Here is a 12,547-nt window from a genome sequence, read left to right as displayed (position 1 = left end):
TTCCTTTAACTAAGCCAACAGTAGATAACTTTCCTATTTATCGTTAGATTTTTTTTTCTTTGTATATATACTTTTACTTAATAACAAAACCCTAGTCACCTTTTGTCTTTATTGTTTATTAGTTTATAGTTTGAACATCAGATCCACCACTTATATATATTATTTTTGTTAAAGAGATATCTTTGTAGAATAAATTAATAGTCTCTCAAATTGCATTAATCCAAATAAGTATAATGTATCGTTCGTAATTATTAGTAATTATTATTAAATTATGATTAATATGAAATTGGTTATATTTGATCTTTAAACAATTAAAAAGTACAAGTTTAAATAGACATCAAAAAAATATAGAATTTGTAAAATCGTAATTATCGGATCCAAAACCCAGACCCAAATAGTATTCGATCCATCCTTCCCTATCTAAAAATCCAAAAAGACACGATATTTGATAATGTTGACCTATCTTTTACCAATGCAAACACACCCTATAAATACCTAATGACCCATTTTTTAGCACTTTGATCACCTTCTGTTCTCTTGGGAAAGAGAAGTTTCTCAGGGAAGGAGTGTGTTTCCGCGTTCCCTGCTTAATCGAAACAAACACACTAGAGTACTCACCACCCTATATTTTCGATCATTTTCTTGCAAAACTCCGCCATCGGCAACCTTATCACCATCATCGCTTAAGAAACAATCGCTGCAAGAAGACGCCGACCGATTACTGAAGAGAAATCAATCAACAAACAAACACCTGGACGTTTGTCAAGAAACGCCTCAATTATCCGTTACGCTATGTATGTAGATCCAAGCGTTCTAATCTGTTATTATATGAATCGTACTTTTTCTTTTTATCACTGATAATTCCACTTAGCCGATGCTTTGCGTGTTGGTATGTAATACTTCAGTAGCATTATTTTATTTTTGTATACATTCACTTGTGCATATGCGGAATTTGCCCTAGGTGAGTCGATTTTTGATTTTTGTGTTCGCTTTTTAAGAGGAGACAGTTTTGAGTGTGTTTGTCGCTGCGTCGATAGGTCATTTCTTACTTTTTGATCTGTTTAGTTGTCTTCCTCTCTATGTTTATTTCTATAAAATGTTCCACCGAAAAAACTAAGTTAGTTTAGCTATTAGGTTTTATAATGTTTTTCAGGCAAGTAATTGAGCCAAACTACTTCGGCTTGTGAAAATTGCTCAAGAACATCAGTAGTTCATGTAGTTGTGAGTATGCGTATTGATTGCTTATATGTACATTATGCTTATTTATCAAAGATATTGCTGCTTTTAACAGGTAATTACTCCCTCTGGCAAAAATAAATTTTCCAACATAACTTATAGATTGTGAAATATGATATATCTGTTGACTGTTATTGAGTGAACACAACAAGATAAAATGATTGGAAATGAGAAGGTGTCCTGTATGTGTGCATAATCTAAGGTAGATCTAGGAGGATGGAACAATTATAGTTTCCCTTAATGGTATTTGAATATCTAATGACTAGTTTCGGATACTTAGAAGGAATATTTCAATCCCCATATAGATTTAAGTTGTTTACTCATATTTTTGACATTCTGTTTTTTTAACTGTTAATGATGATGATTAATCCTTGTTTATGACTTGAAGGACAAGGATGAAAGGATCTTCTGGCATATCTTTTTCCAATGACGATGAGAAGAACTTGGAATGGTTGCTTGAAGTTTTTGGTTCAAAGATATCTCCAGATGACATGGCATCTGCTTATTGCCAAGCAGGGGGTGACATAAATAAAGCTAATGAAATACTTTGTAGTATGCTTGGAAGCTCTTCCAGCAATGATTTACACATTTCAGCTGATGATTTGATCAGTACTACTACACCTGCTGATACTTGTGTGGGTACAGTTTCTGGTGTAAATGGTTCTGATTATGCAAGATTGGGAATAATGAATGAGCCTCCAAAGGTTCTTTATCGACCTAAAACAAGAAACTCTGGCATATCAATGGGTACAGTTTCAGGCAGAATTGGTGCTGATTATGGAAGGTCAAGGCCTTTAACTAAAGAACCCCGTGAAATTACCAAACCAGTGAAGTTAATGTCAAATGAGATTCCTGCATCCCAGATATGGGTTGAGAAATCAAAACCAGATAATGTAAAAACTGAAACTATGAATAAGGATATTGAGCTCTTTCTGCTTAAGATGCTTGGAGATGGCTTCCAACTAGACATGGATGTAATCAAACAGGTTGTTGGTAAGAAACTTAGAACATGATCAATTATCATTCAAATTTCCATACTTATAACCAAACACCTTTATCCTAATCTTTTTATTGTTGGATGTGTTTTTTTTTTTTTATAATTCCAGGTGGTTGTGGGTATGATGTGCAAGAGGTAAGTTTTCTATTTATCAATTAACATTCTAAGTTTTTGTTTAAACATGCCATGATTCTTTTACGTTTTAACCCTGATTTGCTAATACAGAGCATGGAGAAACTAATGAACATGTCAGCCCCCACTTTGGATTTGGGAAATGCCACTTCAAGCATGGTTGACCTTGACCAAACATGTAAAGACTTTCAAGATTTGGAAATTAAGTCTGAAGAGAAACTGCAATTCAGTGATTCTGCAGGAAGGTATGAAGCTTTGGGTTTGGGGTGTGTATGATAATATGATACCCAATTGTTGATTGAGAGAATCATGTTTTTTTTTTTTTGGTTTTTTCAGGTCAAATCTTGAAAAGGAAATATTGGGAAAACTATTTACTTCTGGAGTTGAAACAGGAGCTATTCCTATACGTCCAAGAAGAGAACCAAGGACAAGAAAATATGGTGTAGTTACTGGACCTTTAGAAGAGCCAGTAACAATATTCAAGTCTCCAATTGTAGAAAAAGAAGCTAATAATGGTGATGGTAGAGGAACCCACCTGCAATGTTCTCATTCTATAATAAATCATATTTTACAACTTATGCTTATTATTTTGAAACAGGAAATGAAGAAACTGAAGACAACTATGAGATGCTAAGAGAAGCTGCATTGGAGCATTGGGTCACAATGAAAAAATACTATAGAGCTGTAAGCAGCAAAAAATTTAAACTCTTTACTAATATTGTAATATCTCATTTATCATCTTTTAATTAATGTATGACAGGGTGCTGAGGCGTATGCCAAAGGTGACTATGAGCTTGCAAAAAAGTTTGTTAAACAGGTAGCTTGAAGTGTTTTTTGTTATTTAATGTGACATTTATTTAGCATTTGTGTTGTCAGTATATTAATTTGGCTAACATATGGTGGGCCATGCATATGTGTAGGGACACTTCTATATGGACAAGGCTCGTGAGGCAAACGAGATGTCTGGCAAAATGCTAACTGAACCTAGGTAAACAATAAAAGATTTTTTTTAATATTGATTTTATGATGGAAATGTAATGGAAGACTTGAATTTTGATGTGTTATTGTTTATGGTTGCAGAAATGATGGGGAGGCGATTTCTATTGATTTAAATATGTATGATCCAAAAGAAGCTATTCGTCTGATGAAAGCACAATTAAAATCTATGTGTGGCATACCATGTAGGGGGGGACCTTTTTCCTTTTTTTTTTTTTTTTTTTTGGAAATAATGTGAATCAATACAATAGTGATGAATGTTTGGTGGTGCTTTGCAGCTATACGTTATCTGAAAGTGAAAGTTGGGACAAGTGATGATAATACCAAACCAAATGCGCGTAAACGTTTGGTAAGAATACTCTTTCACATGGCTTTTGTTTGTTTTAAATTTGTGGATTTTTTTTTTTTTTTTGTTGATTTTGTATGTATATGTGGTAGATATCTAAGCTACTAGAAAGGGATGGAATAAGTTGGAGTGATGAAGAGGATGGTCAAACAATGGCTGTTAGGGTTGATGTCGTTAATCCAAAACGATTAAGTTTCAACAAACATTAGCAGTCTGATCCGTTACCTTTTATTTTATAATAGATAAACTCCCAAATAATATTGAACTTTTGGTGTCCACAAGACTAGAAAGTTGTAAATGTGAGGGAGATGCTTGTTGGTTAGTCTCCCCTTTATTATGAAAGAATGCTTGTAGCAGAGGAGCAAACTGCTAACATTTTATTACTTATTAATTTTGCAAATTTAGTCTAATTTTTTAATTATTTTTCAAAAATATAGCCTAAAAGTTTTTAAAAAATGACTCAACCAACCATTGAAATCATAGAGGACCCTTTTTGGGCTACGTTAAGGTTGAGGTTTCAGTTAATCGGTTGCAATTTCATTATCAGCCGAGCCCATGAGCCCATATTTTTAAGGTTAAAAAAAATAACTTCATTTTTATATTTTAAGTTTAGAATCGAGCAAAGAATCTCTTATGGCCGACGGAGACATTTCATTTTTCAATTTTCTAGTATACATTTAAAATTTAGTTGGATAATTGTAGATAAATATTTGTATAGATTATGTGTTAGTATTTTTGTATGTTCTTATTTAAAGTTAAAGGAAATCGAAGAAGATCTTATCTACAATTATTTTATTTTATTTTTATTTTTATTTTTTTATTTTATTTTATTTTATTTTTTGAAACAGCAAATAACTATATATTTTTCTCCTTTTTCTGGGATTGAACCCAATACCTCCTAGTTAGTTGTTAGCTCCATGATATATAAGGTTATGTATTAATAATGGAGATCTCAGATTAGTTAGATTAGTCACAGATGAGTTCCTCTAACTCATCCGAGATTAGAGTTAGATGGTTTCATAAACATTAAACACCGTTGCATAAATATTATTGAGGTTTTGTTCGACTCTCAGTTGAAAATATAAAAGTAATGATACTTTTTTATTCAACTTTAAATATTATGGGCTCATGGGCTTGATCCACGTTGAAATCTCAAACCATAAGCTCAAATCGTCTAATAAGAGCTACATGAGATTTCAATGGTTCGGGTTTTTTTCATAATTTTAGCTTTTTTTTTTTTTGACAAAGATTAGACTAAAGTTTTTTTTTTCTCCGGAATTCATCATTTTTAGATGTTTACTTCATTCTTGAAATTTGAAATTGGAAATCGTCATTGCTGTTATGATGTTTACTTCTTTCATGAAATGTGACATTAAAAATTATCTTTGTGACAGTTACTTCTTTCTTGAAATATGACATTGAAAATTAACATTGATTTTATGATGCTTACTTTTTCTTGAAATGTGTCATTGAATATTATATTTGTTTGTATGATGTTTATTTTTTCTTGAAATATGACATTGGAAATTATTATTGTTTTTATGATGCTTACTTCTTTTATAAAATATGACATTGGAAGTTATCTTTATGATGGTTACTTCTTTCTTGAAGTATATGACATTAGAAAGTATAATGGTTTTTATGATTTTCCTTGAAATATGACGGAAATAATCATTGGTTTTTATGACGTTTACTTTTCTGAAAACAATTTTTTTTTCAAAAGAAATAAAATCTCAAAAATACAACTCTGATTTTAAGATAACATTTTTGAAATGTGATATTTCAAATCTAATGCTTGTTTATCACATGTACTTTTAGTAGGAATATTTTAGGATCCGCAACCCAAAATTTGGATTGATATAGCACCACGACCATACCTATAGAGGTTGCATATATACCAGATTTTAAAATCGGGGTTCTTTTTACAAATTGAACAAACAAAATTTTGGTGATATTGATCTGGATTGTAACTGGTTATGGAGCTAAAATGTTTTTTCCTATATAATCACATTGTTTGTAAGGGCGAGTTTATTATATGGGAAGGTGAGTTCTTTGACCCACCTAAATTTTCAACAATTACTAGAGACTATAACCAAAAACTTAGGAACTATCTCACAAAAATCAAAGGACCTACCTTGTGTTGGAAGTAAAAATTAAGAAAAAAAGTATATTAGTTAAAATAAAGAAGGAATATGTTTGGAAAATTCCTTTGTATATATTTAAGACATATAGTTAGTCCCAGTCCCACATCGAGCAACTAAATGAAATAGGTGGAAGATGTTTTATAAATAGCAATATGAGAGTACTTTGAAGTATATTCAGGGTCATTTCAAACATATTTTGGGCCCGGGACGAGGAAAAATGTCTTTAAAATACACAAATTTTATCAAGTTTTTTATAATAACTCAATAATTGAAATAAAATTAATTATACTAGCTTCTAAAAAATTTGGGCCCCTATAAAAGATGAAGCCTAGACAGTCGCCTCTGGCACACCCTCTAGGGTGGGGCTGAATACATTTGTGTTTGACAGTTATGACTCATCTAACGAGTTAAAAGCCAATTAGCCAGGGTGCCTTGTTATTCTAAATTGGCTTTTGTAGTTGTTTTTAAAAATTTAATACATATATTTATAAAATCCGGTTTTCGAATGATCTAAACGGTTGGTTGAATCTAGTTTTTTTGGCAAACCGACGGGTTCGCACTAGTTTACTAACAAGTGTGTTTGAGATTGAAAAAGAAAAAAAAGAAACCGGTAACCTGATTGGTTTCCGGTTCAACTGGTTGAACTGGCTGATCTGGTTATCAAAACCATGCTTGTACTACAGGCCTAGCTGAACCTAGTTAGGGAACCAGATAGTTTTTTATTCTAGGTTTGCCACTCTGTTTCAAAGCAATTTTCATGATTGATCAAAAGCAGCCATTCAAGATTGTTTAAGAGGTATAAAAGGCATTAGTTATATTGTTCAACTTACACCAACTACAATTTCAAAAGAGATGATCAAAATGATATTTCTATAGTGCATTACATAATGACTCGGATTGAAAATGGTTTTTCTTAAACAGGATTAATAAATTGGTTGTTGCAAATATCATTGAAACAAACGAGTCACATATATTATATAAATTCAAAGATGAACAACGTGAATTTACATTACAAAATTCACACACACACACTCGATCATGAAAATCAGTAGCATCCTTAGGTCTAACCTAGTTGAAATGGATAGTAAAATGTAATAAAATTACAAGTTTTTTATAATGTTGTAATTTAGGAAGTGCATCTTTTCTTGAGTGTGTGTGTGGCAGCAAGTGAGTATTGTTTGATAGGGTAGGGTGCATGGTTGGAAATATTTTGGTTAGAATAAGCTTAAAATCTTGAACAAGACAAAAAACCGCTATTTGCATGAGTAGTTGTCCTCGTGGATCAACAGCTTATAAATATCACAAAATTAGCAATAAAAAATACAAAATTTTAACATTCTCCTACGAAAGCTTTTGTGCATCAATTCTAAAGCTTTCAAATACCTACCTCATTTTCAAGTGAACAAACAAACAAACAAACGAATCTCCATTCATGAAATAAATTTTCAATTCAGGCCTCTGATGAGGCTCTCTTTCTCTTCTTCAACTTTTTGACTTTGACTTTAGCCGATTTATACAGTTTGACCCCTCTCTTTGACTTCTTCTTAGAAGTAGACCCTGCAGCAACATCATCATCATCATCATCACTGATAAGAATCCCCTTTCCACGAGGCAATGGCTCTTCCTCATCGTCTACATTCCAATTACAAAAAAGCCCCTCATGTTCCACAAAGTCTTTCTCCAACGGGTCCCCTGCTCCAGGGAGTAAATTGGTAAATGTCACATCACCATTCAAACCTCCTTTTCTCTCCAACAAAACTTTATCTGGTCTTATAATGGTGCCCAGAATGCTCCTGTTGGGGCCTAGACTCATTATCAGTTTTGTGTTTGTCAAAGTCGCACATGCCATTCCAAAAGCTGATTTTATCTGTGTGCACACCAAGGGTATTTTAGACATTTTATCAACACTCAATTCAAAACACTTATCATCACTACATCTACTACTTACTAACCTGGAAATAGTTGAAGGAATTTTTTCCTATATCATTATCCGGAGCCTATTATCAAAAACACAAAAACCACATTAATTAAACTTCATAAAAAGGGTAAAAAGGTAATTCGGCAGATAGATAGATATATTGCCTGTGGATCCTGGATAGCAAGTAGTGATCGCCTGTTTGCGTTTAGGAATCTAAGTACAAAAGTCAGAAAGATTATCAGTAAACTTAAAAAAATCAAGTAATGTAAACTGAAATTAAAAAAAATAAAAAAATAAAAAGGAAAGAAGAGAATTTTCGTACCCTTTGCTCTTTTTAGAAAAAAAGGTTCCTCCATCATTGCAAGATATGCCAACATCAGATGTATTCAACTTGCGCCCATACATATCAAAAAAAGTAACCTACTTTCAAATAAAACAGAGCAGATTCTTAGTGAACTTTTTTAATTAAAAAAAAAAAAAGTCAATTTATACCAATGTTGCGATATAATTTCATAATTTTAAAGAAAATATGCATACGACATCATATGGAAAAGGAAAAAAAATCATACCAAAAGAACTCCAAGATTATGTTCTGGAGAAGCATGAGAATCAAGTGAATTCTGTATTACATAAGAGGAAAATTTCAATGAGAATAATGTAAAAAATTGCACATATTTAGAATTTTTTTTTTTAAAAGTACCCATGTAGTAAGTACTTTTAAATATGTACCCGCAACATTGCTATTAGCATAGCTAGAAGTGCATAAGAACCAATCCCACCTGAATACACCTGCACTAATAAAATTTAATTAATGAAAACATTTAGAGAAAAAGATTATTATTTATTAATAAAAAGAAAAAAAAAAAAAAAGTGTCACACTCACATACCTCATTTAACTCGCGTTGTTGTAGAAAAACTTTCAAGATCAAACATAATGGCCTTAATTGGGGCCACTTAGATATAGCATCCTAGAAAAAAAATGTGAATTCTAAAGTGAATTACTTCTTTATTTCTATTATTGATTTATTTATATATTATTTATTTATATATTTATCTAAACACCTAAACAAACCTGTATATATTCAGCTGCTTTCGGTCCATTTTCCATATCAAAACTGTTAAAAAGAAAACAAATACTCAAAAAAAGAACAATAATACTCTAATTTAAAAATATAAATTTTGAGAAATAGAGTTTGATTTCTAACCTTACATCAAATGAGATGCCACTTCTTTTTTCCACAAATTTAATGATTGGCACACGGGCTTTAGCAATCACCTGATAAAAATAATAAATTTCAGTAATATTTTGATATAAATTAGACAAAAAAAATGCTTGAGGTGTTGACATGTAGGGTTACCTGAATCTTTTTTGCAACACCTCTTTGAGATAAAGCTCTAGAGAGAGCATGTAAACCCATTTGAGGAGTTCGAATATGTGAGTCCAGTATCACCATCTACAATGAGTTTTTATACAGCCATAAATGCAAAAACAGCATAAAAGAGAAGAAGATGCCATGGGATGATTATAATCATATCATATCATGACATAACAATCGAATAGTGGTTTGAAAGTAGCATAACAACATAATAAGAAAACCCTATTGCATTCCAGCTTCAAGAACAATTGATTTGGAATATCTATGCGAATAATTTATTAAGAGAATAGATGGACTTACGTCAACATCACTGCTTGGTAAGAACAACCCTGTCTTGAAAGAGCCAAAAATTTCTACCTGTAAAACAAATATAATATATAAGAATTGCACCTCTTTCTAGAATTGTTGATATCATATTGTATTAGGAACACATGTACCTTGCACATAGGCCAGATATACTTTATAACATCTGAAACGGATTCGACTGCTGTGTCGCGTGATACTTGCTCTTCAGAAGTTGGAGACAGAAAATCACAAAAATCCAGGATCTCTGATAAAAAATAGATGCAAATCAACTTAATACATTTTATCAGATGCAAATCAACTTAATACAATGGCACACGCTTACTAAATGTTACAGAGATCGTGGAAATTAAACATTAAAGCTATTATATTTGCAGTATTTTGATACAAGATTGAATGTGAATAAGAAACTAATCTTGAAAAGATTAGAACTCATTCAATAGAGTGAATGAAAAAAAAAAAAAAAAAGACACCCATTTAACTATTCTAACAATCGTACTGGATTGAAGGCATGACCCTAATTAATCAGAATGTGACAAATTTAAAGCAAAAGGGACGAAAGATACCTTTGTGAAGCTGGAGCATGGGGCTCTTAAACCGACAATTGGCACGAAACCAACCGGTCTCAAGATTTCTGGTGGGTTCTTCATCAGGCAAAGAAGTGGCCAATCGCGAACGTTTGAGGGGCGGCGTCGGAGTTCTCCAATCATCGGCATCGACATCCAGAGAGAAGAATTCAGGAGCGGAAGTTTCCGGCAAGGGCGTCGAATTCGTAGATATGGGTATATGATTCCGTAGCACAAGGTACGGTTCGGAGTCGCTAGGGGTAGGGGAACTGGGAGCCGGCGGCGGTGTGGATGCGATGGTGGGGACGGCGACGTTGGATGATAGAGGGGATAGGGTTTCATAGAGAAACCCGTCAATTTCCATGGCTGAGACAACGAGAAAGATGGTTATTATTTCTTAGTAATCGATAATGGCGGTCGGAATGTTTGGGAAATTTTAGGGTTGTAGATGGCGGAAGGGTTTATGGGGGAAGATGTCTGGAGAAACCTTAATTCATGCGAATTATGATTTAAGTCTTTAACAGTTTAACCCCCTCTAGTCTCACCTCTCATTTTGAAGGAAACATTTTTTTTATTATATATTTTTATTTAAAAATAAAAAATTATAATAAAGATAAGGGCCTTTTTTTTCTTGTTCGTCCTGGGCCTTTGAGAATATTTACTTTTTCAGGACCGGCTCTGATTAATGGGTTAAAATGAATTTATTAAAAATCTTCGATACATATATCAAACAAAATTAATATCATAAAAGAAAATAAGACATGAGTTGACGATTAAAACTATAAATTAAAAAAAAAGTATTCAATCATAAAGTAATATAAAATATTAAATATCTTCATGAGAAAAAACAACGGTTTTCCATTGCAAATTAAAATATATACAATCACATATTTCTACTTGGCATACTCACTGTCTCACAATCTGAACGAAATGAAAATACTCCATGAGAATATGTGTCAGAATGACATGCTCAATGGTATTTCCTTTAAAGAAATAAATGATATTGTTTCGATAATCTCACCATTCATGTGAACCGGCATTGTAGTTACTAACATCTACTTTAACCCACCGATTTTGAATGAAAACCCAAATAGCCCACAAACGATCGCCACTTATGGAAAAATATCCAAATTTTCCGTCAAACTTGATAAACCTCGATGTATACGGGTTGAAATCATTAATAATAGAAGGTGCAGATATCACTAAATATTCTTCCGAATATACATCGAATCGCAGAATGTCATAGTTAGACAATAAGAAGTAAACCACACCTCTACTTATAATTGTCTCATCCGAAATAGAAGATGGTAACCGAATATTACGAAGCTCCCTTCATTCATGTTGTGATATGTCTCCTGCTTAACTCCGTCTCTTTGAATGATGGAATGAAGGGCCTGAGAATCACAGCAAACGAAACAAGATTGTCAGTCTTTGTCCGGGAGGCAGTCCAGGAACAAAGCTCCAATGATCAAGTCAGTTTGACTTTTAGAGAGAAGGTGCAAAAGTGTTAGGCAAGTGTCTTAGGTTTTATTTCTCGATCCCTTCTCTTGGAGGAGAAGGGAACTTTTTATACTTGTGGTCGGGGGGACAGATCCCCTACAGTATCTTTTACCTTTTCAGGTTTGGCAGGGATAGATGACCTTTGATTGGTAGTTCGTGCTCCGCGAGTAATCATTTGCCATTGGTGCAGGGTTGCCAGGAGCGATGTTCTGAGCGCTACACCTGTCGCTCTGAGAGGCCCTTGGTACTATTTTGTCTTGACACTGGCTTTGGCGCTTGGGTGCCAAGGAATGAATATGGGATCGCGAGAGCGAGGACCCGGCGTTAGGCATATGCCGCTCTTTGCCCAAATTGTCTATCAGACTGACGGTTCCACTATTTTTGACGTATTCTCGGTGGGATACGTTAACAAGTCCCCTAGGCTAGTAGACGTCAGCGTTTGCTCAGGGTAGCTGAGTAATTCTAGCTTAGATCTGGGCACGCGTTTGGTGGGAACGGTTCATGACGTGTTTCTGATGTAATAGAGTCGTTTTAGCGAGATAGCGTCGTTTCGTTTTGTTTCTTCTTTTCTCTTTTTTTTATATTAAGGGCCCTCTATCTTTAGGAATGGTTATACGCTTTCTCTCTCCATAATCCTATTGGATATAGTGTCTAAGTCCATAACTATATTTGGTATGTACTTGACCCGACCCGGCTGTTGGATTAATGTCTAAGTCCATAACTATAATTGGTAAGACTTGACCCGACCCGGCATGGTCCATTTGGGTTGCATGGCATCATGCATTTGGATAGACTATAATGAGAGAAATAACACTTAAGGTTGGTTAATATATTATAAGTTCTAATATATATTAATAAGGTTATTTAATTAGTATTGATCAAGAATTAATTTGGAATTAATTAAGTGATCAAAAGGAGACTAATTAAATATATGGGTTGATTGTGTAAATCATTCATTCTTATATATGTGGGCTTGTGATCCAAGATTCCTTATGTTGGACTAAGTCCATGAGGTGACCTATGGATACTCCAT

The 12,547-nt window shown here is 33.3% G+C and overlaps 2 protein-coding genes across 4 annotated transcripts; one reads left to right on the top strand and one right to left on the bottom strand.

Annotated features, from left to right (window-relative positions):
- The first annotated feature begins 504 nt into the window (after nucleotides 1-504).
- On the top strand, nucleotides 505-4,090 carry SDE5 (silencing defective 5). Of its 3 annotated transcripts, none has more exons than XM_079052810.1 (11): nucleotides 505-794; nucleotides 1,625-2,229; nucleotides 2,343-2,368; nucleotides 2,459-2,610; nucleotides 2,702-2,880; nucleotides 2,964-3,049; nucleotides 3,126-3,182; nucleotides 3,286-3,353; nucleotides 3,446-3,546; nucleotides 3,640-3,710; nucleotides 3,800-4,090. In XM_079052810.1, coding segments are annotated over exons 1-11 (1,464 nt in total). In that variant the 5' UTR covers nucleotides 505-792; the 3' UTR covers nucleotides 3,917-4,090. The 3 variants fall into 3 exon arrangements, with proteins under 3 accessions (XP_078908936.1, XP_078908935.1, XP_078908937.1); XM_079052809.1 differs by having other exon boundaries at nucleotides 2,702-2,886; XM_079052811.1 differs by lacking the exon at nucleotides 505-794 and adding an exon at nucleotides 1,169-1,291 and having other exon boundaries at nucleotides 2,702-2,886.
- A 3,017-nt stretch (nucleotides 4,091-7,107) lies between these two features.
- Nucleotides 7,108-10,538, bottom strand: LOC145117517 (Nucleotidyltransferase family protein). The gene is made up of 13 exons (XM_079053803.1): nucleotides 10,015-10,538; nucleotides 9,583-9,695; nucleotides 9,446-9,502; nucleotides 9,128-9,223; nucleotides 8,975-9,045; nucleotides 8,842-8,884; nucleotides 8,657-8,737; nucleotides 8,499-8,558; nucleotides 8,339-8,389; nucleotides 8,092-8,189; nucleotides 7,934-7,982; nucleotides 7,804-7,848; nucleotides 7,108-7,718 (listed from the first exon to the last, which is right to left on the bottom strand). Exons 1-13 carry the CDS (start codon nucleotides 10,376-10,378, stop codon nucleotides 7,302-7,304), a joined length of 1,545 nt encoding a protein of 514 aa, XP_078909929.1. The 5' UTR covers nucleotides 10,379-10,538; the 3' UTR covers nucleotides 7,108-7,301.
- Between the last annotated feature and the right edge of the window lie 2,009 nt (nucleotides 10,539-12,547).

This window comes from Lactuca virosa, chromosome 5 (assembly GCF_052849685.1).
Source record: "Lactuca virosa cultivar CGN04683 chromosome 5, Lactuca_virosa_CGN04683_v6, whole genome shotgun sequence".
Classification (NCBI taxonomy): domain Eukaryota; kingdom Viridiplantae; phylum Streptophyta; class Magnoliopsida; order Asterales; family Asteraceae; genus Lactuca; species Lactuca virosa.
The sequence above is the reverse complement of the archived record's forward strand: the minus strand, read 5'-3'. Positions and strand labels throughout refer to the sequence as shown.